Source organism: Poecilia formosa, unplaced genomic scaffold (genome assembly GCF_000485575.1).
Source record: "Poecilia formosa unplaced genomic scaffold, Poecilia_formosa-5.1.2 Scaffold399, whole genome shotgun sequence".
NCBI lineage: Eukaryota > Metazoa > Chordata > Actinopteri > Cyprinodontiformes > Poeciliidae > Poecilia > Poecilia formosa.
The window spans coordinates 265,742-291,069 of record NW_006800338.1 but is presented as its reverse complement, the minus strand read 5'-3'; the positions used below and the strand labels follow the sequence as shown (position 1 = coordinate 291,069).

The window sequence follows — 25,328 nt, the reverse complement described above, 5'->3', positions numbered from 1 at the left end:
GAACCGAACCCAGACCGTGGTTTGGAGGACCAGAGGTCAGAGGTCAGAGGTTGATTAGCATTCACATCAACAGAACCGGACTTTCTAGGCAGACGGACTGGAGTTGGATTAAACCTCCATCTGGGTTCGGTTGAAGTGAACTCTGGTTTGGTTTGAATGCATATGTAAACACCAAGCGGACCGGAGACTGCTGCAAAAGCAGGAAGTGGACTACAGCACAGGGCATTCTGGGTAAATACAACCAAAACAAATGTGTTAGCCTAGAGCTAGCAGGAAAAATGGCTCGACAAACCCTCCAATTGATAAACTCTGACGCCTCCATCTTGTTTCCATCTGGTGAAGCAGGAAGTTGCTCTCAGTGTCTTGAGAGGTTTTTGTGTCGTTTCCTAAAGTGGTTCATGGTGCAGTGCCCCCACAGGCCAGGAGGGGAACAGGTTGGTTTGACTCAGAACCACAGCAGCTGGAGATGCATTTTTATCCCAAATCAAACCAATTCTTCCAGACCATCAGGTAGGGAAACCCTCACTGAGTGGATCAGGATATTTTCTGTAGACCAAACTTTTCCAAACCGACTCCATCTGTCCAGCAGATGAAGCGTGAACCAAACTCAGCTCTTCCAATTTGGTTTCATCTTTAATAAATAATGATTTTTATGAGATCCGTAGATATCATAAAGGGGTGTGCTTCCTTTTCACCCTGACTGTATCTCTAACAGCTTAATAATTGCACATAGCATGGAAACAGTAAACAATCCTCTGGGTGGTCCGGATAACAAAACACACACACACGCACACACACACGCGCGCACACACACACACACACACACTGTCAGCTGTCACAGCTCAGGCGTCGACACACACAGGCCTGCACGCGTTCGTCTGCATTAAGGTGTGTTAGTGATTGATGGCAAAAACAAAATAAAGCCGAGTCGATCTGTGCGGTCGGCAGATGAGACTAAATGACGGCTGAGAGTCTCTGGAGAGCGCGAGCAGCTGGATCTGAGTGCTGAGCGTTCGGACCTGGAGAGCAGCTGGAGAGGAAAACGCTCCGATTTATGAATCAAAACTTTGGTTTTTACTGACGCAAATAAACTCCTGTTACTGTCTAATAACATGCATACACAACTGTAGTTATGCTGGTGCACATACTGTATGGAAACAGCAGTTATAACTTTACTAATGCAGAGATAAATATATGGAGCTAAACTAGGGCCAAAACGTTTGTTCCAAAAGAAATTATTTTAATCTGAAAAAGAAGTTCAAACTTGATTTTGAGATCAGGTTTCAGTTTTTTCTTTGTTTTTGTTTTCTCTTTTTTAGTTTCAAAGAGAAAAAAAACAACCGAATATAGCGATTGTATGGAGCTAGATTGGGGCCACAGTACCAAAAAATATTATTTCAAACTGAAAAAAAGGTCCAGAATTTTGAGATCAGGTTTCAAGTGTTTCTTTTCTTTCTTTTGAGTTTCAGACTGATAAAAAACAGACAACCAAACACAGCAAATCTGGAACAAACTTCCAGAAAACTGCAAAACGGCTGAAACACAGAGTGTGTGACTTTAGAGGCGTAAGCAGGTCAAAGTTTCCAAATTCCTTTCAGTAAAATTCCTTCACTCATTAGCTGTGTTTCCATTACAAATCTCTGCTAAACTGTTAATATTCCCAAATGTAAATGTAAAAAAATAAATAAAATAGGAAATGAAATTTGTTTGTTCAAGTCATTAAAAACACAGAGTTATGATCCTCCAACTGCTTCCTGTCTTTGTCTTTTTCATGGTTTCCATCAGCAGTAACATCCAGTTGTTGATCATGTGACTCGTAAAATCTCAAAAAAAAAAAGAAAAACGTTTCCATTACACCTTTGTGAAATAAACCAAAACCAATGAGGCCAAAAAAAAAACAAAAAAAAAATGCCTCATCCAAAATAAACAAGAGTTTTTCAAAATTAACATGTTTCCATTCAGCCAATTTATTTTCAAAAATGATGTGGTCAGTGGAAACACAGCTACTGTAATTAACAGTTTTTGCACTTTTTTTCTTCCCAATGTTTGCTGCTTGTCTTCCAGAAGTAAAAGCTATTATGTTTAATTATGCTTTCCATCCTTTTAAAACAGGAAACTACAAAAAACTATAAGCTGAAATAACTTCTTTTCAGGTTTTCTACTCCTCTGAATTAGAAATAATTTCATAATATAATAATTTTATTAAAAAAATCAGATTTTCCACAGTGAATAAACACTGCAGAGCAAACATGACCGAAAAATCAAAAGTATTTAAACGTTTAAATGTGATTATAAGAGTGAAAAATGGCATGTTTGGAGCTGAACAGCAGCTTTGTGGTGAAGTTCTGCTGGAGAGCCATTACTCCGCAGTCTCTCGACCCGACAGATTAGATCTGGGGTCAAAGGTCAGCATGTTTGAAGAGTCTCTGGAGTGTTTAAAGGGCCATTTCAGCTTGTGGAGGACTGAGCGAGGAAGCTGCTGCTGCACCTGCGGAGGTCTGAGCAGGTGATGAAAACTCGGCCTGCTGCAGCTTATTGACGCTGTTTGCACCCCGTAATTCAAGTCCATCTACATACATTTCCCTCATGCGTGTTTGCATAATGTCTGAGGCATATTTATGCAAATGGCTGCTTTTATGTGCCAGGACTTTAAGTGCACATGTTGGCATCTCAAGACTTTAAAAATGAAGCTTCAGCCATTTTTAATATTTTATTTCTTGTAGCATTAGATGCAAGCTTCGGCCCAGTCAAAGTTACATGACTACGCTCCTTCAGACAGCAGCTATAGGCGGCGAGCGTGGGTGGGACGTACGACCCAGGATGGTGCTTCCACTGCCGCTTTACAGTAAATACACAAACAAACCAGATGATCTCAACTCCAACAAAGAAACTCGAAGAAACTCTGAACCCGACACGAAGCAGCAGAAGATAAAGCTTCAACACGTTCTCTAAGACACAAAATATCACCAAGTATTTTTAATCTAGTTTCTAGTTTAATATACTTGAAATAAGAAAAAATGTTATTACTTACAAATGTTCATCTATAAATCATTAATAACTGTTTATTGTGAGAAGGATGCTAAAAAACTATGTTTGAAAATGTTTACTGTGCAGTGGCAGAATGAAGTGATTAATAACGGTCATCCAGGTTTGAGTTAATATTTCAATTCATTTGAAATTAATAAATAAATCGTCCAGATTTAAAGAAACTCAGTGTTTATTGTATCCTGGAAATGTTGTTCAGGTGACAGAAGGCCGACTTTGTAACCGTCTTTATGTGTTTCTGAAGGTTCAGATTTCAGTCTGATCTCTAGTTTCTCTCTGTAATAACTGAAGCTGTGCGTTGACTCTAGATTATTTCTCTTTAGATTAAAAGATTATAACTTTATATCTGACTATAATTATTGAAATAAAAGAAAGTCCTTTCAATTCAGGCAGTCGATGTATTTAAATAACATCCTGAGCTGATGTGGTTAAAACACATATTCAAACCTGTCAAAATAAAAAATATTAAGACAATAATCTGTCATATCAATGCCGACTAGGGTAGGTATATAACACCAAAACAAATGGACCGAGTATCGACCCTTGGGGAACTCCATAATTTAAAGAAATTGTTAAGGAAGCTTTTTACAGAACAAAACATTTAAATGGCCAGATGGATGGATGAACACATGAATAATAAGAACACACCAACATTACAAGTCCTGAATTTGAAAATTATTAGAAAACCTTTAAAAATGTTAAAACTGTGTCATTAATTTTATGTATTAGGATGAAAATGGCAAGAAAACGAAACTGAAAGAAAATGTTAAATAAGCTCATTTGCTGTAGACAGTAACTAGATATTTTCTTATTACTGAAAATCATATGTAAATATATTTTTAAATTGCATAGAAAAGACAGAGGCTTTTAATTTAAAGGTAGAACTGCATTTCTAATTCTCATTTAAACAAATGACTTGCTGTATATTTCTACATGATCTTCTATAATCTGGTAACTTTTTAAAAATGTTTGTCTGTAATCCAGCAGAAATGTTGTATTTTCAGACAGAAATGTAAATAAATTAAGCATAAGATCCTACAGATGAACTGGTGAATCCATAGAAAGGGAGAGTGAAGTGAGGTCACTTAAGAAATGAGGATGTCATCAGGCATACACTGGTAAAGTTCAAAGTTCAAAAGGTTCATAAAGACTGCCTCCAATCAGGAATCAGAAAAGCAAACTGCTGATATAAACATGGATCAGTGAAAACCTCTGCGCCCCGCTCTGCGTTTCATTTTACTCCTGCTCTCTCTCAATCTTTCACTAACAGCCAAGGATGTTGGACCTCAGCCCAGCATGTAAATTAATCCAACAATTTCCATCAGGAGCCATTCAGACTCTGGAGCAGGATAATTTGACAGCAGCCCAGTCGGAAAATGGCCAGAGACGCAGCGACGTTTGATTCATTTAGTATTTCTACTCTCTTTGGGTTGATGTCGTCTCAGACAAAAGCTGCAGCTGGATGGAAGAGGAGGCTGGAAATGGCAGATCAGGACGGAAACGCTACGACTCCGACAGGATGACAAACATTTGGTTCCGTAGACGTTCAGGCTACTTCCTGTTGGGGCCCGACAACAAATCAATATCCATATCGATCGATAATACACCCGATTCAATATTCAACATATAGAACATTCACTGAAATCCAATCCACAACNCACACACACACTGTCAGCTGTCACAGCTCAGGCGTCGACACACACAGGCCTGCACGCGTTCGTCTGCATTAAGGTGTGTTAGTGATTGATGGCAAAAACAAAATAAAGCCGAGTCGATCTGTGCGGTCGGCAGATGAGACTAAATGACGGCTGAGAGTCTCTGGAGAGCGCGAGCAGCTGGATCTGAGTGCTGAGCGTTCGGACCTGGAGAGCAGCTGGAGAGGAAAACGCTCCGATTTATGAATCAAAACTTTGGTTTTTACTGACGCAAATAAACTCCTGTTACTGTCTAATAACATGCATACACAACTGTAGTTATGCTGGTGCACATACTGTATGGAAACAGCAGTTATAACTTTACTAATGCAGAGATAAATATATGGAGCTAAACTAGGGCCAAAACGTTTGTTCCAAAAAAAATTATTTTAATCTGAAAAAGAAGTTCAAAATTGATTTTGAGATCAGGTTTCAGTTTTTTCTTTGTTTTTGTTTTCTCTTTTTTAGTTTCAAAGAGAAAAAAAACAACCGAATATAGCGATTGTATGGAGCTAGATTGGGGCCACAGTACCAAAAAATATTATTTCAAACTGAAAAAAAGGTCCAGAATTTTGAGATCAGGTTTCAAGTGTTTCTTTTCTTTCTTTTGAGTTTCAGACTGATAAAAAACAGACAACCAAACACAGCAAATCTGGAACAAACTTCCAGAAAACTGCAAAACGGCTGAAACACAGAGTGTGTGACTTTAGAGGCGTAAGCAGGTCAAAGTTTCCAAATTCCTTTCAGTAAAATTCCTTCACTCATTAGCTGTGTTTCCATTACAAATCTCTGCTAAACTGTTAATATTCCCAAATGTAAATGTAAAAAAATAAATAAAATAGGAAATGAAATTTGTTTGTTCAAGTCATTAAAAACACAGAGTTATGATCCTCCAACTGCTTCCTGTCTTTGTCTTTTTCATGGTTTCCATCAGCAGTAACATCCAGTTGTTGATCATGTGACTCGTAAAATCTCAAAAAAAAAAAGAAAAACGTTTCCATTACACCTTTGTGAAATAAACCAAAACCAATGAGGCCAAAAAAAAAACAAAAAAAAAATGCCTCATCCAAAATAAACAAGAGTTTTTCAAAATTAACATGTTTCCATTCAGCCAATTTATTTTCAAAAATGATGTGGTCAGTGGAAACACAGCTACTGTAATTAACAGTTTTTGCACTTTTTTTCTTCCCAATGTTTGCTGCTTGTCTTCCAGAAGTAAAAGCTATTATGTTTAATTATGCTTTCCATCCTTTTAAAACAGGAAACTACAAAAAACTATAAGCTGAAATAACTTCTTTTCAGGTTTTCTACTCCTCTGAATTAGAAATAATTTCATAATATAATAATTTTATTAAAAAAATCAGATTTTCCACAGTGAATAAACACTGCAGAGCAAACATGACCGAAAAATCAAAAGTATTTAAACGTTTAAATGTGATTATAAGAGTGAAAAATGGCATGTTTGGAGCTGAACAGCAGCTTTGTGGTGAAGTTCTGCTGGAGAGCCATTACTCCGCAGTCTCTTGACCCGACAGATTAGATCTGGGGTCAAAGGTCAGCATGTTTGAAGAGTCTCTGGAGTGTTTAAAGGGCCATTTCAGCTTGTGGAGGACTGAGCGAGGAAGCTGCTGCTGCACCTGCGGAGGTCTGAGCAGGTGATGAAAACTCGGCCTGCTGCAGCTTATTGACGCTGTTTGCACCCCGTAATTCAAGTCCATCTACATACATTTCCCTCATGCGTGTTTGCATAATGTCTGAGGCATATTTATGCAAATGGCTGCTTTTATGTGCCAGGACTTTAAGTGCACATGTTGGCATCTCAAGACTTTAAAAATGAAGCATCAGCCATTTTTAATATTTTATTTCTTGTAGCATTAGATGCAAGCTTCGGCCCAGTCAAAGTCACATGACTACGCTCCTTCAGACAGCAGCTATAGGCGGCGAGCGTGGGTGGGACGTACGACCCAGGATGGTGCTTCCACTGCCGCTTTACAGTAAATACACAAACAAACCAGATGATCTCAACTCCAACAAAGAAACTCGAAGAAACTCTGAACCCGACACGAAGCAGCAGAAGATAAAGCTTCAACACGTTCTCTAAGACACAAAATATCACCAAGTATTTTTAATCTAGTTTCTAGTTTAATATACTTGAAATAAGAAAAAATGTTATTACTTACAAATGTTCATCTATAAATCATTAATAACTGTTTATTGTGAGAAGGATGCTAAAAAACTATGTTTGAAAATGTTTACTGTGCAGTGGCAGAATGAAGTGATTAATAACGGTCATCCAGGTTTGAGTTAATATTTCAATTCATTTGAAATTAATAAATAAATCGTCCAGATTTAAAGAAACTCAGTGTTTATTGTATCCTGGAAATGTTGTTCAGGTGACAGAAGGCCGACTTTGTAACCGTCTTTATGTGTTTCTGAAGGTTCAGATTTCAGTCTGATCTCTAGTTTCTCTCTGTAATAACTGAAGCTGTGCGTTGACTCTAGATTATTTCTCTTTAGATTAAAAGATTATAACTTTATATCTGACTATAATTATTGAAATAAAAGAAAGTCCTTTCAATTCAGGCAGTCGATGTATTTAAATAACATCCTGAGCTGATGTGGTTAAAACACATATTCAAACGTGTCAAAATAAAAAATATTAAGACAATAATCTGTCATATCAATGCCGACTAGGGTAGGTATATAACACCAAAACAAATGGACCGAGTATCGACCCTTGGGGAACTCCATAATTTAAAGAAATCGTTAAGGAAGCTTTTTACAGAACAAAACATTTAAATGGCCAGATGGATGGATGAACACATGAATAATAAGAACACACCAACATTACAAGTCCTGAATTTGAAAATTATTAGAAAACCTTTAAAAATGTTAAAACTGTGTCATTAATTTTATGTATTAGGATGAAAATGGCAAGAAAACGAAACTGAAAGAAAATGTTAAATAAGCTCATTTGCTGTAGACAGTAACTAGATATTTTCTTATTACTGAAAATCATATGTAAATATATTTTTAAATTGCATAGAAAAGACAGAGGCTTTTAATTTAAAGGTAGAACTGTATTTCTAATTCTCATTTAAACAAATGACTTGCTGTATATTTCTACATGATCTTCTATAATCTGGTAACTTTTTAAAAATGTTTGTCTGTAATCCAGCAGAAATGTTGTATTTTCAGACAGAAATGTAAATAAATTAAGCATAAGATCCTACAGATGAACTGGTGAATCCATAGAAAGGGAGAGTGAAGTGAGGTCACTTAAGAAATGAGGATGTCATCAGGCATACACTGGTAAAGTTCAAAGTTCAAAAGGTTCATAAAGACTGCCTCCAATCAGGAATCAGAAAAGCAAACTGCTGATATAAACATGGATCAGTGAAAACCTCTGCGCCCCGCTCTGCGTTTTATTTTACTCCTGCTCTCTCTCAATCTTTCACTAACAGCCAAGGATGTTGGACCTCAGCCCAGCATGTAAATTAATCCAACAATTTCCATCAGGAGCCATTCAGACTCTGGAGCAGGATAATTTGACAGCAGCCCAGTCGGAAAATGGCCAGAGACGCAGCGACGTTTGATTCATTTAGTATTTCTACTCTCTTTGGGTTGATGTCGTCTCAGACAAAAGCTGCAGCTGGATGGAAGAGGAGGCTGGAAATGGCAGATCAGGACGGAAACGCTACGACTCCGACAGGATGACAAACATTTGGTTCCGTAGACGTTCAGGCTACTTCCTGTTGGGGCCCGACAACAAATCAATATCCATATCGATCGATAATACACCCGATTCAATATTCAACATATAGAACATTCACTGAAATCCAATCCACAACCGCAAGGCATTCTGGGAAATGTAGCTTTCTAGCTAAGCTAAGATGGTGGAATCAACTAACTCATTTGCTCTCTGGTTGCCTAGCAACAAACTGCTGGGTAACAGGCAGTTTAAAGATCCAAACAACAGCTACAAACCTCGTCTGGGTTCGGTTGGAGTGAACTCTGGTTCAGTTCGAATTCATATGTGAACACCAAGCGAACTGGAGACCACATCAAAAGCAGGAAGTGGACTACAGCGCAGGGCATTCTGGGTAAATACAACCACAACAGACACATTAGCTTAGCGCTAGCAGGAGAAATGGCTTGAGAAATCCTCCAACTGCTAAAATCTGAGAGAAAACTTTATCTCACCAAACAATCCCTGTACAACTTATTTACTAAACCGGTGTCAGACGTAACACCATAAGTGTTTTACTGAGCAGATCTAATTTTCCACAATTATCCTCCAGCTTTCATCTCATCTGAAACTCAAACCTTTTGATCTGCAGAAGATCTGATGAATTCATTTCACTTATTCATGAATAATCCGCAGCACCTTGTAGCATAGCATTTTCACCATGTGTGAATCATGGCACCATGTGTGAATTAAGGCACTTTGATAAGCCTTAATTATTATATGTTGGTGACAAAAATAAACAGGAATCCACAACATCAGACCGCACATTTCCAACAGCTTGCACTGGAATAAATCTTATGCATTTTCTAAATTGGCGGTCATCAAAGTGGAGCAAACACTTGAAGACTTTCTGTTTAATATTCCAGCAGCAGAATCAAAACGCAGCATCTGTACGTCTTAATTATCAGCAGCACTTTAGCATGAATGCATATGCTCCACGAGAAATGAGCAGAAAACGAGAGCAGATTCAAAACAAAGCTTTCACCAAAGTCCTAATAACACCTGCTGCTATGATCTGCAAAATATCATCCTTGCATTTAAAATTAATTACAGTTAGTTTGTAAAGTTGGGAATAAGTGGCCAAGTTATGTGAGAAATGTAAAAATATTCCTCACAGATGTTGTTCATGAGGATGATGGACACATCAATCAATGCTTTTCTGTATTTTAAATTTGAATAATTGCACATAAATACATACAGAGATGATGCAGTTATATCAAAACTTTTCTAGAAAAAGAGAAATATACGTATAAATATATATTTTTCTCTTTGTTTATTCATCTCAGGTATTAGAATCAGACAATCGATTCTAATACCTGAACAAACTATGAAATGCTTTTAAATCATCTGGAGGCTAAAACTGGTTTTAACTGGACGTATTGAAGTGAGATGTTAATAATTTAATACATTTGGACAAACTGATTACATATTATTTAATTTTCCTTTGGGATCAATACAATATTTTTGAATTTGAATACATTTCAATAGAATGTGCTAAAGTATGGCGTAAATTCAGGAGCAGAATCCTGTTATAACAAAGTTATAACAATGTTATAACAAAGTTATAACATTGTTATAACAAAGTTATAACATTGTTATAACAAAGTTATAGCAATGTATACAACTCATTAAAACGAGAATGTTTCTCAAAACAAAACTTTAAACTGTTTAAAACAAGAAACTATCATTACAGTGAGATAAACTTAAGATGAAAAAATAAAACTGGATGGAATTTAAAAATTGAGTCTATGTGTTTGGCATGAACTGGAAAAAACGAGGTCAGAATTTGATTCTGTTTTTTGAAAGTGGAGCAAATATTTTTACTTTAGCAGATTAAAATATAATAGAAACAAATTTAATTCAAACTAAACATGACAAAAATGATTTGAACGGCTGTTAATGAATTAATTTTCGTTCATTGGGAGAAAATTAACGAGTGAAATCCAAGTTTAAAACAAATGATCTAAAACTAAAGAGCTTTAATTTTATTTGAATGAATTTGGTCTTAGCTTCTTCACTCCAAAGTAAATCTAATGACAGTAAATGTTGATTTTTCAGCACCTTTACGTTGTTTTCTAACAGGTTCTGATGAAGAAGCTTCTTAAAAGCTGCAGCGTGACTCTGTGGTGGTTTGTTGCCATTCAGGACAAAGTTAAAGTGATGAACGCCCGTCATCTTCCCCAGATCGCTCTTCAGTTTTTGCTCCAGTTGAGACGTTTTCACCCACAGCGAAGCAGCAACAGAGGCCGCCTTCTCGCCCGCTGAGCGCCGATAAAAGACACATTTAAAGTCTCACTGACCTGATGGCAGTGTGGGTTGGACTCCCTGCCGTACGGGTAAGAACTCCTCTCCGATTTACCTGCAAGAGAAAAACACAACACAGTTTATAGTCATTCATTTCACACTCCGTTTCATTTCTCTGCTGTGTCGAAAGAGGTGAAACTTACATTAGAAATCAAACATTTACCAATTTAATCTTCATATAAACAGAACAAATCTCGGACATTCATCGGGGTTAGCGCAAAAGTTACGAGCAAATACTTGAGACGGCCTCTAAAAATGCTTAATGTGACTCATTTTAGTTGTTTCAACACAAAATATACCTAAATAAGCTTTAATACGCAGTGGAAACCGTCTCGGTGGTTCAGCCAATCAGCACCAAGGAAGACCAACGGCGCTCCTGGATTGGCTGGTTTGCAAACGCTAGCTAGCATTGAGCCGAGCTATCTCAGCTTCCCAAACTGGATTTTATTTTAAATATTTTAGATCTATGATGAGATCTGCAAATAGACGGATATTCTGCAAATTATTAGAAGAAACATTTACAGATTCTGAACCGCGAATAGGCGAGAATTTCCATTACAGTCCTGAACTTCCATGACTGGATCAAACTTAAATAACGTTACAGAGTACGTTTCTGTGAAATGGTACTTTTAAGGGTTTAAAGTTTACATCAATGAACAAAGAAATTCCCCAAACTTTATGATTATCTTCCTGGAACCTACAGATTACTTTCCTAAAACTTACAAGTTACTTTCTAGGACTTCTGGATTAATTTCAGAAACTTCCTGGTTATATTATGTTGTAACCTGGAGCCGTACTTTAAAGAACAAACACGATACTTGCTGGAACTTACAGGGAACTCTCCAGAATATAGATACTATTTCTCATGAATTAACTCTTAATTGCCTTTCTGAAACTTAAAGATTCCTGACAGGAACTTGGGAAGTATTTTCCTCAAACTTGCAGGTTGCTTTCCAAAACTTGCAGGTTGATTTCCTGAATTATAGGTTGTATTTCAAACACTAATTTTACAGAATATATTTGGTACTTATTTACAGGGACCAGAAACTAAAGTTACTTTCCTTGGACTTACTATTTTTATTTAACTTTCATCTTCCTCTCAGGACTTTCTGGAACTACGATAAAACCTGGTATTTTATGGAACATGCAGCTTGTTTAACAAACTTTATGAGTTACTTTCCCAACTTTATAAGGTCATTTTCCAGGTACACTAACAAGCATGAATTTACAGATTAGTTTCTAAACGTCACTTGTCAAAACGTCGAGTGGTCAATGATGAAGTAAAATATCTATAAAATGTTTAGTTTTTGACTTCAAGTTGTTGTTTCACCAGTTATTTTCCCAATTCTGTGATTTTACACCAAACCATTTGTACTACTTTCTAAAACCTTCATTTCTAAAATGTACAAAACTTTCTGCCATTTTCTAGAACGTAAATTCTTTCCCAATACATTCCAGGTTCTTTTCACCAAACGTGAAGATTTGTTTTCAGGAAACGGAGAGATAAATATATGTTTTAATTTAAAACTTTCTTCTTGGGAATCTCTGAGCCTCGGTGAAACTTAAAGGTTAATTTTCTGGAGCATGCATCATCTAAACTTTCTCTTATAAAAATAGACAGTGCAGTTTAATAATGAAGCAGTGTGTGTGTTAATGGGTTTGTTTTCCCAGCGACATAAGAACAGAATAAAGTAATCCCGTTGCACCAGCTTTCAGAAGTTATTACAGTCAAAGCCAGTTCTGATCAGAGCGTCCATGTTTCCCTGATCTCACAGAAAAATTAAAAACACACATCTGCTCTGCCTGGAAAGCGTAGATCCACACAGAAAGCAAAGACAGTTTCCTTTTGGGTTTGCACCAAACATCGACGCCATTTTGGACCCTCTGACTTCATCTCCTCTGTTGAATAAAGCGAGGACTATAAACACATCTTCAACTTTGAAGCCTTTTTATTCATAATACCACTGTTTCTTCTTCTCTGAGCCTCACTGGACAAACATTTGTCTTCTGAGACTCATTAGCGCGTCGGCTAAGCAACCGTCACAAACCAAATCCAGAAAATAGCCAACTCTCGAAGAATACGCTCAACTGAGACTGTTGTTTCCTTCACTCCACTTAAGAGCTTCAGCTTTTCCACTTGAGGTTTCACATTCCTTAAAACCTCAGCTGATAAGAAGAGTTAGAGACAATAAATCAGGGAAGTCAAACTCATATCCAGATGATGGATGTCCTTAAAGGGCCGGCTGCTGTAAAATGTATCGATAAAAACCAGTAAAATATGAATAGTCGCCTCTGCACCCGATGAGTACTTCTTAATGTTAATACTGAACATCATTAATTGGTAATTTGGCAGAATATGTATGAAAACTGTGGAAGAAGAGAAAAAATGTAATCAAAAGTCAAAATTCTGAGAAGTCAGAATTTCAGATTTTTTTTCTTTAATCTTCTCCCGTTGAAAACTCATTTCATTTGATTGATCAAATATTATTTAAGCATAAGACGGTTATTTTCCAGGTTATATTTACGTGTCCCTCTGGGCCACATGAAGCTTTACAGCGGGCCGGATTTGGTCCGTGGGCCTCGAGTTTGACGTGTGCAGTAGATGAACAGAGCTAGGCGCCATTTTTGGTTCAACTTCATGCGTTGTGTTCTGGACCGTTTGTGGAGGCAAACGGCCCAGAGAGGAAACGCAGAGATCCCTCCCACGTGACAAACGGTGGAATTCAAATCGTTGATTCATGACGGTTTTGGTCGTCTTATTATATCCCGACCAGAACCAAACCCCAGTGGGACTGCAGAGGACTTCACTCCTGGAAAACATGGAGTCTTGTGGGTTTTTGTGGCCTTTTAAATCATGAAATTGGGTTAGCTTTCTGTTTTACAATGCTATACTGTAAAAACGGAAACTCTTACCAAGTGTTTTTATTGCAAATATATTAGCATACTTGAAATAAGACAAAACTAACTTAAAAGTAATTTTTTAGCAAGATATAGGAGCTTGTTTTAATTAATATTGATTTTTAAAAAGTGCTAGTCTCTGTGGCAGGTTGTTTAATTTATAATAAAAAGTTTCCCCATAAGTGAAATAATATCCCAGTGGAAAGTTTTGTTTCCTCATTCCAGTTGGGGGCCGAAAAAAAGTCAGTCTGAGGGCAACAAATGGCCCCCGAGCCGCACTTTGGAAACACTGTTTTCTCTTTTCCATATTTTCTTTTGTTGTTTGTTCCAGCATCTCAGTTTAATTCACCTCAGTCTTTTTTACAGGGATGAGACATAAAAACATGATTACATTGAGACCTTTGCAGACGATGTGCAGCTGATCCACGTTTCATCGCTGCGCCGAACATCTTTGGTGCGATTGAAATCAGACGTCCAGAACCTTTAGAAGCAGGCCAGAGCTTGATGAGCGTGTGACGAGAGGAACTTTTATTTTTAAACCCCAAACCGAACGAACGCGTCGCTGTGAAAAAGGTGTCTGATGAATTCAGAAAACACACCGGCTGCCGTTGTGTGTAGACAACAAAGCTAATTTCCTCTGCGGCTCCTGAACAGGCTTCCCCTCCTCTCTGAGCCGCGGGACCGCTTCGATTACTATTTTTACCACGCAGACCTTCTTTTTTGGATAAAAAAAACCTTAAATCTGCAGCCAGTCTAAATATCAAACCGCAGTTAGTGTGTAATTACGTTCTGCTGTCGGTGCGGATGAAATGGATGAAGCGTGTTGCAGGGCTGGAATCAGGCGTGTATAGACCAGCGCTGAATGCATGCCAACATGGTAGTCGATGCAGAAGAGGTTGATAATTACAGGCGTATAGAGTAGGAATGTGGTCGACCATGTGTGTGTGTGTGTGTGTGTGTGTGTGTGTGTGTGTGTGTGTCCAATACACAGGCCTCGGATTCAGCTACAACCGATGCCAGCTGGACCGGTTTGGCACGTACACAAAGACACCCCCACACACACAAAGTACAGGAAATTACCGCCACAGATGTGCGCTTTCCCTCTCTCACACATGTAAATATGTAGAATACACTACGTATTTATATTTATACCTTACTGGAGCTCCTCCATTCACACACACACACACACACACACACACACACACACACACACACCACGACACGCAGCAATGCTGGAGTACGTTTACCAAAAACCCGGAGCCAACAGTCTCCCAACGGTTGTGTCCAAAAACATGAACCAAAGCAGCAAAAATGTAAAAAATAATAATTTAATTGAAATAGATCATGTTAGATTGACACATATCTATATAATCTCTCTATATATTTTCATTTATGTATAAATATACATACAACCAAAGCACTGTTTCATTAAAATGAACCAAAGCACCTAAAAGTGTAAAAATATCTATTTAATTTAAATAAATTGTTAGATTGATATATATAAATCTATATATGTAGATATGTATCTATATACATATAACCAAACCATTGGTTCATTAAAATGAAACACAGCAGTTAAAAATGTTAAAAAATATGCATCTATTTAATTCAAATAAAGATACACACACAACAAAAGCTTTGGTTCAAATGAACCGAAGCCATTAAAAGTGTAAACATATAATTGTAATAAATCATTTTAAATAAAAAAAGCAATATTTCTGGTACTGAAAATTTTGATTTTAATACCTTTTCATTGAGATTTCATTGTAAATGTTGCTAATTTTTACAAAAAACGCCTGCAGTGAAGACGACAGAAACCATTAAACGGACGTCTGAGCTGGTGTTCCTGGAGGAGTGGAGGCCCGGTCCAGGCTGGACGGCCGGTTCTGGCAGCGGCTCCATCCCGTCTGGCACAGCCGCCTTAAATAAAAACAGCCATCGCCGAGCAGCGCTGCGTTTATGTAAAAATACCTGGAGTACACATGTGCAGGCGGCGAAAACACCCAGGGGAAACCACAAACACATCGTCTGAGCAGGAGATGCACCGATCCGTCTGGGATTCTCCAAGCGCCATAAAAATATGTTTTTATTGTTTTTATTTCATTTGAGGAGATTTTTTTATTTCTTTGTGGTCCTGGAAGCAGACAGAAGCTGCCTCTTTTACACGAAGAGTCACGAAGACGAGCGCCAGCGAAGCTGTCAGCTCGCTGCTTCATCAGGGAGTCGTTTTACACGTTCATCTGCGGTCATCATGAAATGACTGCATTATTTTCTAAACATTTACATTTTTTACATGAAAACAAAATCAAATCCTCCGTTAAAGAGAAAATCCACTAAATCCACAAAAGGAGCTTTTAAATTTTATCAAAACATTTTTAAATCAAGATGTTTTAAATAAATTCAACCACGGCTCTTTATTTTCACCATCCATCGTCTCCTCGGGCCGAGCGCACAAACAAAAATGCTCGGTATTTTAATTTGGCTGTTGAAGAAAGAACGGAGGGGGCAGGAACCGAGCGGTCAGCCAGAACCCCCGTCCTCTGGAGGGGGGGGCGTTTCTGAAAAACATACGCGTTTTCTACCTTCAGGGGGATTTTTACCTCAAAATGAATCATGGAGGGGAAGCAGAAGGAGAATCTATACAGAGCAAATCTTAGCTGAACGGTTTTAAAGTGGAATATTAGTTTTCAGGGAGCCACTGAAAACATGACTGATGCTGGAGAACCTTCATCATTACTTTGTAAATTAGTTTCCATTTCTCAGGAAATACTTCTGTCTGCAGAAATGGAAAACCGTATTTTAACAAAAGATTTAAATTAAAATGTTTTAACATCCTCCGTGTACGGGAGCCATGTTGACATCAGTCGAGCATTTTTCTGATTTAAGTCACAGATTTCCTCAAATTATTTCAGGTTTCCCAGAGCAGATACCAGGGTCAAAGGTCACACAACAACTTCCTGTCAGAGGTTTTTTTTTTAAGAATTTCAAATTAAAGGTCACAGAAAACATAGTGGTCTTCCTCATCTGTATCAGCGCCCCTCCCCCACCTGTTGCTAGCTGAAACAAAGCCGCCACACTTTTTCTCCATCACAGGAAAAACTAATTGGCTGGTTTAGATTTTTCTAGTCAAACTTGTTATGTTTGCTACTCTATTAACAGAATAATATAAAATATTATAATATTTTTAAACATTTTCCACTATAAACACCTGAAAACTGAAATTATATTTAATGTAATAATGTGTCTTATCGTATTAATTTTACACCTTCATGTGGATTTTGTCAGTGAAAATCAAAACCAGTAAATGTTACAAATTACTATAATAATGAAAATGCCACGTTATTTCAGCAGCAGTCTGAATAATGGTCAGCAGTTTGATGATGTCACACATTTTTGTCTTGTTGAATCTCAAACTGAACCAAAACTAAAATGATTAATCTCTCAGGATTATTCAGATTGATTCAGATGAAGGAAGTGGTTTTGTTTGGTCTGGACCCAAAGCGGACTTTTCCTTTAGCGCGGTTTGTTTTCACATTGTGCTTCGTGGAAGTGAACTAAACTTTGTAAATGAAACCATCAGAGTGACACACCCAGAAAACAAACATTTTCTAAAGTAGAAGACACTTCAAAGTTTGTTTTAAAATCACGTAATAATTTTAGAAAAGCTTCTTTTTGCCTGGACACACAACGTGCTGCCATGTTGAGCAGAAAAAGGCGGATCAATGACGACACACAGCAGCAGCGTTAGCAACACTAACGTCAACCAGAGTCTGTTTTCAGGGCAGAAACAGATTTTTTCAATTCTCACAGACGTGATGAAGCTTTCTTTTGTAAATAGAAATGATAAGTATGAAGGCCAGTCTGCCTGAGAAATCACCACAAACTGGACATAAATTTACTGAAAACTGACATCATGTCCATCAACAAATACAATCATTCTGGTCTTCAAGGCTGAATCCAATTTGCTGAGCTTAGGTTTAGGTTAGGTCTAGGTTTAATGTAACGTCCTTTAAAATAACAGAAAGAGTGACATGGTTGGTTATTTAAAATGTTTTTAAGTTGTATAGAACTATAAGCATTAAACGAACACCAAACATTACAGTCCAGTGATTTCCGTTAATAGAAATGTTTGACCTGGGTGACTTTGGGAATTTAAGAGAAAGCCTCAAAATCCCAAACGGAAAACATCAGGCTCCATAAATTCTCAAAAGCCAAACTTTAAAGATTGGCATTTCCCCTGCTAACCCCGAGTGACGTTCTCCCCAGACGGGCGGCCCAAAGAGGCTCAGTGACGGGCGACTAAGAGACGGAGCGGCCCAGTCGGCCGGCCGCAGATACCCAACCAGCAGGAGGGGCTTTTTTCAAGCCACTCTGCTATATAAAGCCCATAGAGAAGTCGGTGAGCCAGGAGGACCAAATCCCTGCTAATCCACAGCGCAGAGAGACAGAGGAAACACAAATCAGCTCCATTACAAGCTGAGCGCCAACAGGAAGCAGGAAGCTCAGCTGGGCTATTAGATATCATGACACCGCTTCCTAACAGACCAAATTAACTCTGGATTTGCTCAAGTTTGGATGCTTTTCCAAATTCCAGCAATATAATCTTACATTAAAACTGGCGCTGATTTATGTCAGATTGACTGGAAACATTCTGGTCATCTGCTCACATAGTGGTGGAAAAACTGTCTAATCCCAGCCAAGGTTGTTATTGTTAACTAAAACTAACAAAATAAGAAAAACTGAAATGCAGACAACATTTTTACCTGAAATAAATAAAAACTGTAATTAATGGGGGAAAACTGTAACAAACCAGAACTACAGACACATTGCAATGTGAGACGCTGCCCCCAAAAGCTGCTAGCTAACGACGACTAGCATTGGTTTTAGCAGTCAAACTGTCAATATAACACGCTAAATATGAAATGAATGCATGACATATGAAAGAAAAAGGGACACTGTGCTTCGTCAACACGATGACGACGAGATAACAAAGTGAGGAAAAAGTTTTAATTAGAAATATAGTGAGGGAGAAGGAAGTAGCTCAGGTACGCTAGCTTCACTTTGACAATCTAACTAAATTTTAAATAAAAAAACTCAAACTAAACATGTCGGAAACATAAACTACAGAGCATGCAACAAAAAACAGAGAGGAACAAGCAAAACATGCAAGCAGAGAATCACAATCAGAAATGCAACAACTTCCACATTTGTCCAACTTGTAAAGTTGCATAAACATCAGTTACTTTTGCTACAACCAGCTAACTGACTTTAGCTAGCTTAGTGTTATTAGCGAGTGTTTTCTGGGCTTTATTGATGATACTGTTATGACAGGATGTATTAGCTTATTTATGTAACATAATCTATAAAAAAACAATACAAGCTGGTTTAATTTACATTTTAAAAATATCTGAGATTCCAGGATTTATAAACCTGAACTTGAACTGAAGACACACAGACTGGTGATTAGCAGTTGGTTTTCTTTTTTTGTCTGAAATTATGCCAAGTTTAAAAGGTCAGTGAAATTATTTAACATTTCCTTTGGAGTTTTTTAATTAGCTGGTTCATTGGCAGGTGCTACAGCGTCAAAAGGTCAGCAGGAACACAAAGCCGAGCGAGAAGACGCCGGATTCCTGTTGATCCAACAGCAGGAACCTTACAGGCTCACCAGCCAGCAGAAACACGCCTCCATTCTCTTTATGGATAAAAGCAGGTACATGTGGGTTCTGATGACTTGATCAGTTGGATTTCATTTGACCAGGGGAAAACGAACGCTCCTTATCTTTCCATTTTCCATACAACATTGTTTTAATTTAATTTCACTGGACTGGACCAACGGAGAGCATCTGGGTTCCTCATGGAGAATCCGAACAGCGTTTCTGGGTCACCCGTCTGCATTCAATGATGAGTTTGTTAAAAGCAGACATATGTGAAGCTATAAATATCAGAAACTCTCAGGACTGCATGTGTTTTCTATGGGTTCAAAAACCAATAACCAACACGTTTACGGCTCTTCCAGGAACAACAGAGTTGTTTCTATTTGCCAAACTATAAATCCAAACTTTTTAATCAGTTTCTGAACTTATGCATTTGTTCCAAGTTTGGGCCGTTTGATCATGTTTCATAAACTGGTAATGAAAACAAAAGTAAAGCTGCTCTACTATTGTCCTTTATCCTTTTAAAATACAATTTCATTTGAAAGTTTGTGTTAAATGTTGAAAAATGGTGGAAAATGTTTCGTATTTCTAGCCAGGAACGTCGTTCTGCAGTTAGTGACTGTAGGGGGCGCCGTTTTGTTCAGTACACACAATTTTTTACATGAAAAAATACAGATAATTGACATTACTTAAAATAAACGCACATCTGAAATTCTGATAAATGTTAGTTGGATGAGGATGTCGGCTGGTATTGTGACGTTGGTCCCAAACCAAACGTTAAATATTCGTCCTTTCTGTGACATCATGGGCAAAAACTCGGCCAAAACCATTTGAACTACAGCGGCAGCATGAAAATGAAGTAGAAATTAACATTCATACTCATCCAGTTTTGACCGTAAAAACAGAAAAATTCACGTTTTAGTTGTATGTAAAATGGAAAATGTAATTACTTTTTTTAATTACTGGTTTTCTAAAGAAAAAACAATAAAACATGCAGACAGTTGAGCTGAGTTTTTACAGATAAAAGTTAATTTAAAACAAGTTTTCCACATTTTAGTAACAATAAACACAAACTTCCAGCCTCCATCTTTGTTTTGGAGGGTAATTAAGCCTTTAGGAAGTGTCTCCTGTTTTTCATTTGGTAATTTTCATAGTAATGCAGGACCAGCTGTATTGTTTCTGGATTCACTTAAAGTGTTTGGTTTAATTTGAATTCTGCCTTGATTTGAATGTTTTGTGTTTTCCTGATGCAGGTGTTTCTCCAGCCAAACCGGCCATATTCTTCTGCCTTTCTCCTCTGCGGTGATTGACTGCGTCCGTCACGTTTGCCAGCGATCGGTTCCTGGATCGGTTTCAGGTTTGTCAGATGCCAAAGGAAGAAACAACAAGATTGTTGTTCAAGTAGTAAATGCCTGAGCTCCATTTTCCCCGAGTTTAGATGAATCATTAAGTCTTTTCTCTGTGTGAGAGGAAGCATCGGAAGAAATGATATTCTTTGACACCCATATAATGAGTCCATTTTAATAAAATATATGACTAATAGTGCAATTTGATGAGGATGAAGGGATGAGAGGAGAAGGGTTAAACTTCCTCCTGATGCAGCGGGTTGGGGGAGGGTTAGACCGAGCCGACATGAATCATTCTGAGCGATTCAAGCGTTTCCATGACACCACCGGGCACCGGTCCAGAAGTTTCCACAAAGTCTGAGAGGCAGCCACACACACACACACACACACCAACAGCATCGACCGCATTTCAGTACGGCGGCCATGTCGCCCCGCGTTTTTACGGGAGATCGCCGTTAATTTAACAGAAGATGGTCGATGAGTAACGTCTTCCTGGTGACATGCACGCCGCCGCCATCACCGCCCCCCCGCTGCCATCCCAGCAGGCAGCGGCTCCTTGGCACCGGAACGACTGAACACATCAAACAACAGATGAATGTATACGAGCGTCGAGAACAACTTGAGACGAGGCATCCATCTCACATCTGTCGCCTTCTACCTGCAGCACAACGTCTCGCTCAAACCCTCCGCTGTGAATTCAGACTTTAACATAAATACAATGTTTTATTCTAAGTTCTGGTCAAATTCTGCTCTGTTGTCTGATCCATTATTTCCTTAGCATCAGATCCGACCACATTATTTATTTATGTACTTTCCTGTAAATGAAATGTTTCAGATCTGTGTGTTTAATGTCTGTTTGAAGGTAAATGTGTGTTTTGCATTTTATCTGCATTGAAAAATGATGTGAATTTTGCTCTATTGTTTTATACCTAAAAACCAGGTGAGGTGTTTAAACCAGGTGATTTTTACTCTTTTATTTCTGTTTATTTCCTTTTACCGTCAGTAAAACTTCAACCACAGCTCCAGATCCTCCATTTCATTTATCTGAAATAATCTGCTCTAAGTTTAAGCGTTAGTGTAAATGAAATGTTCTGTGTTTATTTTTAATTAATCCGTGTTTATTTAAAAGTCAGGCTCAACAATAATGTGAAATCTGTTCTATTGTCTGACATCTAAAATAGAAAACAATAAAAACCAATGTGAAGCCAGGATGTTTTTCATTTATTTGTCTAGTTTTTAAATAAGTTCTTCAGATCCAACCTGTTTATCATCACATCCACCTTTTTTTCTGGCTGCGTTTCGTTGGTTTTGGGCTTTAAACCTCCATTGTTACTGAAGTTGATTCTGCTTTAATTTCTTGAAGCATTTTATTTACATCCCTGATACGAAACCTAAATATTAAAGCCAACAGGACTTTCATTCAGCTCCACGTTCGTCAGTAAAGCTGGACGGATCCCGCTTGTTTTCTGTGATTTATTATCATTAATAAATCCACTGAATTTCATGATTTTGCATATTTTAGAACAATAAAATGATCAAAATCAACTATGCACAGCACATTTAACAGCTTAAAGTTAAAATGTGACTCCTTTATGAACTTGTGAGCCTAATATGAGTAAATAAATATTAGATCAAAGTTTAGTTGAAGCTCTAAAATACAGGATGTTCCCATTTTTTGGATCATGGGTTAAAATGTGTTTTTCTTTAATATGTAGTAGAAAACATTAAACTGCTTTTTGTTCAGAGTTTATTTCTCTCCTGTTTCATAGTAAATCTCTGGTCTTCCTTCGTTTCAGTCGTTTGTTCAAGGATCAAAGTTTTCTGGTGTTTTTTCTGCATTAACAAACATTATTGCATATTTTAGAACAAAATGTTGGTTACAATCTTTATTTTTCACCGTTTTAAGATCTAAGATAGATAGAAAAACGATTGTAAAAGCTGCCAGTATCCTCTGTGTTTTACATCAGTAGTTTAAAATGTTTATTTTAAATATTGAAACATTTCTCTGTTCATGATAATTGTGATGTTTAAGTTTCATTTCTTGGTGAAATCCTGTTTTAAGGTGGATTATTTTAACCTTCACCGTGTTTTTAACACCTTCGTTGATGCAGTTGGTGACATTTTTAATTTCTCTGCATCGTCTTAAATAAAGCTGCTTTGGAGGCGGTTGCACCTTTTTCAGAGGTCATGATTGTTTTATATGTTTAATCTGAATAAATCCTGTATTAATGTGCTGAATCTGCTGCTTTATAACACTTTAGTACTTTTAGTCAATTAAAAAAGTACAATGTTTTAGTAGAAACAGAAGTTGAATCTGTAAATATGAGCCTCCTTCTGCTTTAATCCAGATTTCCATATAAACGGCTGAATGGACCAGATGAAGCACTGCACCAGCTCACATGGTTCACCGTTGATTTGATCCTTTAAAAAGTTACTCCAACTCGTTTTAATCGTGAATTTTGCTCCAAGTGTTCAAACTTGTATTGTTAAATGTAGTGGATTTATTTCTGCTTTATGTTTTATTTATTCTCCAGTGTATTTATTTCTATTCGACAAAAATCTTTGTAGATTTATGTATTTATTTTACGTGTAAATGTTTGTTCTGGGGTTTTGTTGTAAATAATTTGGTTTTATTCTAACTGCTGCTTACATTCAGATTCCTATTTGATAACATCTACAGGCACATTACAGGAAATATCTCTACTTCATTTTTCCGCTATATTTTCTCCTTCTCCCTTCATAAAGTTGTTCTACATGTGAAAGTTGGTAAAACGTTTCCATCAGTTCATTTTCACAGTGAAGTCTCACACAATTTATCTGCATTTCTAAATCCAGTAAATTCAGTTTTACAGTACATAGATGCTCCTTTTATATGCTGAACTATGTACTCATATGAATAAAACACAGTGGTTAAATACGTTCAGGTTTGTTTGAACGGTGTCGATGTTTTAACCTCCAACGACGTGAGGTGAGTAAATTTCCATGAATCGGGTTTTGCTTGTTTTCATCCTCAGTCTTATTGTGTTATATTATCATGAGTTAGTTGTTTTATATAGACTTGGCTACCAAACTGTTTTTTTCTTAAACGAAGAACCAAATAAAATAATAGCTGATGCTGAGACATGAAGTACAATGAATGCTGTGGCTCTTGTTTTATTAAGAATTTGGTTTTATTCTTGAGGAAACTGACTCACACACTGATCTTGGTAGTTTTACTGAACACATTTCAACTCTGAGAACAAAAGAAAAATCAAAGCTAGAAATCAAATTTCAATGTTTCAAAGATGCATGTGAATGGAGGTCAGAGGGGCAGAAATGCAGTAGGAACACTGACTGCTGTGTTAAAGATAATAAACCACAAATCTGACTCATTTCTGTCACCAAAGACGAAGCCAAACAAAATCAAAACGAAAAGATGAACGTTCAGAAGAAAGTTGATGAATTCGCAGCGCGCTGGAGAACCAGGCAGAGTTCTTTGTTTGTCGGGACTCCGTCCGCGGACAGAATGAAAATGAAGCTTCTGGCACCAGAATTTGTTCCTGGTTGATGTGAATGGACCCCCCTCCCCGATTTACCAAATAACCTTCATTATCTAAAGCTGCCCCCCTTTACCAGCCTCACCCTCCTCCAGCCTGGCATCGGCCCACAAACACAAACAACAAGGAGGCGACAAACCGGGGCCGCGCCTCAGAGCCGCCGCGCGGCAGGACCTCCGCACAACGGCACAAATGCAGCATCAATGTAAAATAAGAAGAAGAAAAAGTCAGTGAGAAATCAACGTGAATTTATTTATTTGTTGGAATCGAGTTTCAGACGTTCCCCCTTCACGAAGCTTCTGTTCAGCGAAAGCCGGCGGCTGGCGGCGAACCGCGTCACGGTGTGTTTTCTGTGTGTCGGGCTCAGACTGAATGCGGCAGCCACTGCAGATTTTTGTTGGCGTGCTGACAATGCTGCGCCGGTGCCAAGCCCCGACGGCGGAAACGACTAAAAGACGCATAAGGCTGGCATTAGAGCCCAAACCTCCTCCCTCCGAACCCCCTCCCAACGCATCCCTCCTTCTTCTTCTTCTCTTTTCTCGCTTCGTGGCACGGCGTTTACTTTGGTCGAGGTCAGACTCGACTTGGCAAGTTCTGACACCCGTAAATTTGTCAATCTGTCTTTACTTCGATCTGATGTGAGGAGCAGAAAACAGGGCAGCCAAAATAAAATAATGTTTTTAAAAACGGAGTTGATTTGTTTTCGCCTCGTTTCCGTCCAACATCACAGGAAATTCATGTTTCAGGCTGAAGAGCAGAAAACAGGGCAACGTAACGAGAAACGATTTTAAAAACCGAGTTGATGTAATTCCATCACGAAGTTTAACCTGAGCTGGTGGAAAATCACCTTTCAGGTTTTAATCTGGTCTGAGGAGCAGAAAACAGGGCAACGTAACGAGAAACGATTTTAAAAACCGAGTTGATGTAATTCCATCACGAAGTTTAACCTGAGCTGGTGGAAAATCACCTTTCAGTTTTTAATCTGATCTGAGGAGCAGAAACAAATAAAATGTTTTTTAAACATGGAGTCGATGTCGTTTGTTTCTCGTTTCCAGTCTATCGTTGTCAGCTTCCCTGGGTTTATAATTTTGCCACCATCTCTG

The 25,328-nt window shown here is 37.9% G+C and overlaps 1 protein-coding gene across 3 annotated transcripts in view; it reads right to left on the bottom strand.

The window, feature by feature from the left end:
• tcf4 (transcription factor 4) overlaps window positions 1-25,328 on the bottom strand; it is a 208,842-nt gene that overhangs the window by 85,159 nt on the left and 98,355 nt on the right. For all 3 annotated transcript variants that reach the window (XM_016663012.1, XM_007576154.2, XM_007576153.2), the window contains one exon: window positions 10,788-10,846. In XM_016663012.1, coding sequence (XP_016518498.1) covers window positions 10,788-10,846 — 59 coding nt within the window. The remainder of the gene's footprint in view (window positions 1-10,787; window positions 10,847-25,328) is intronic.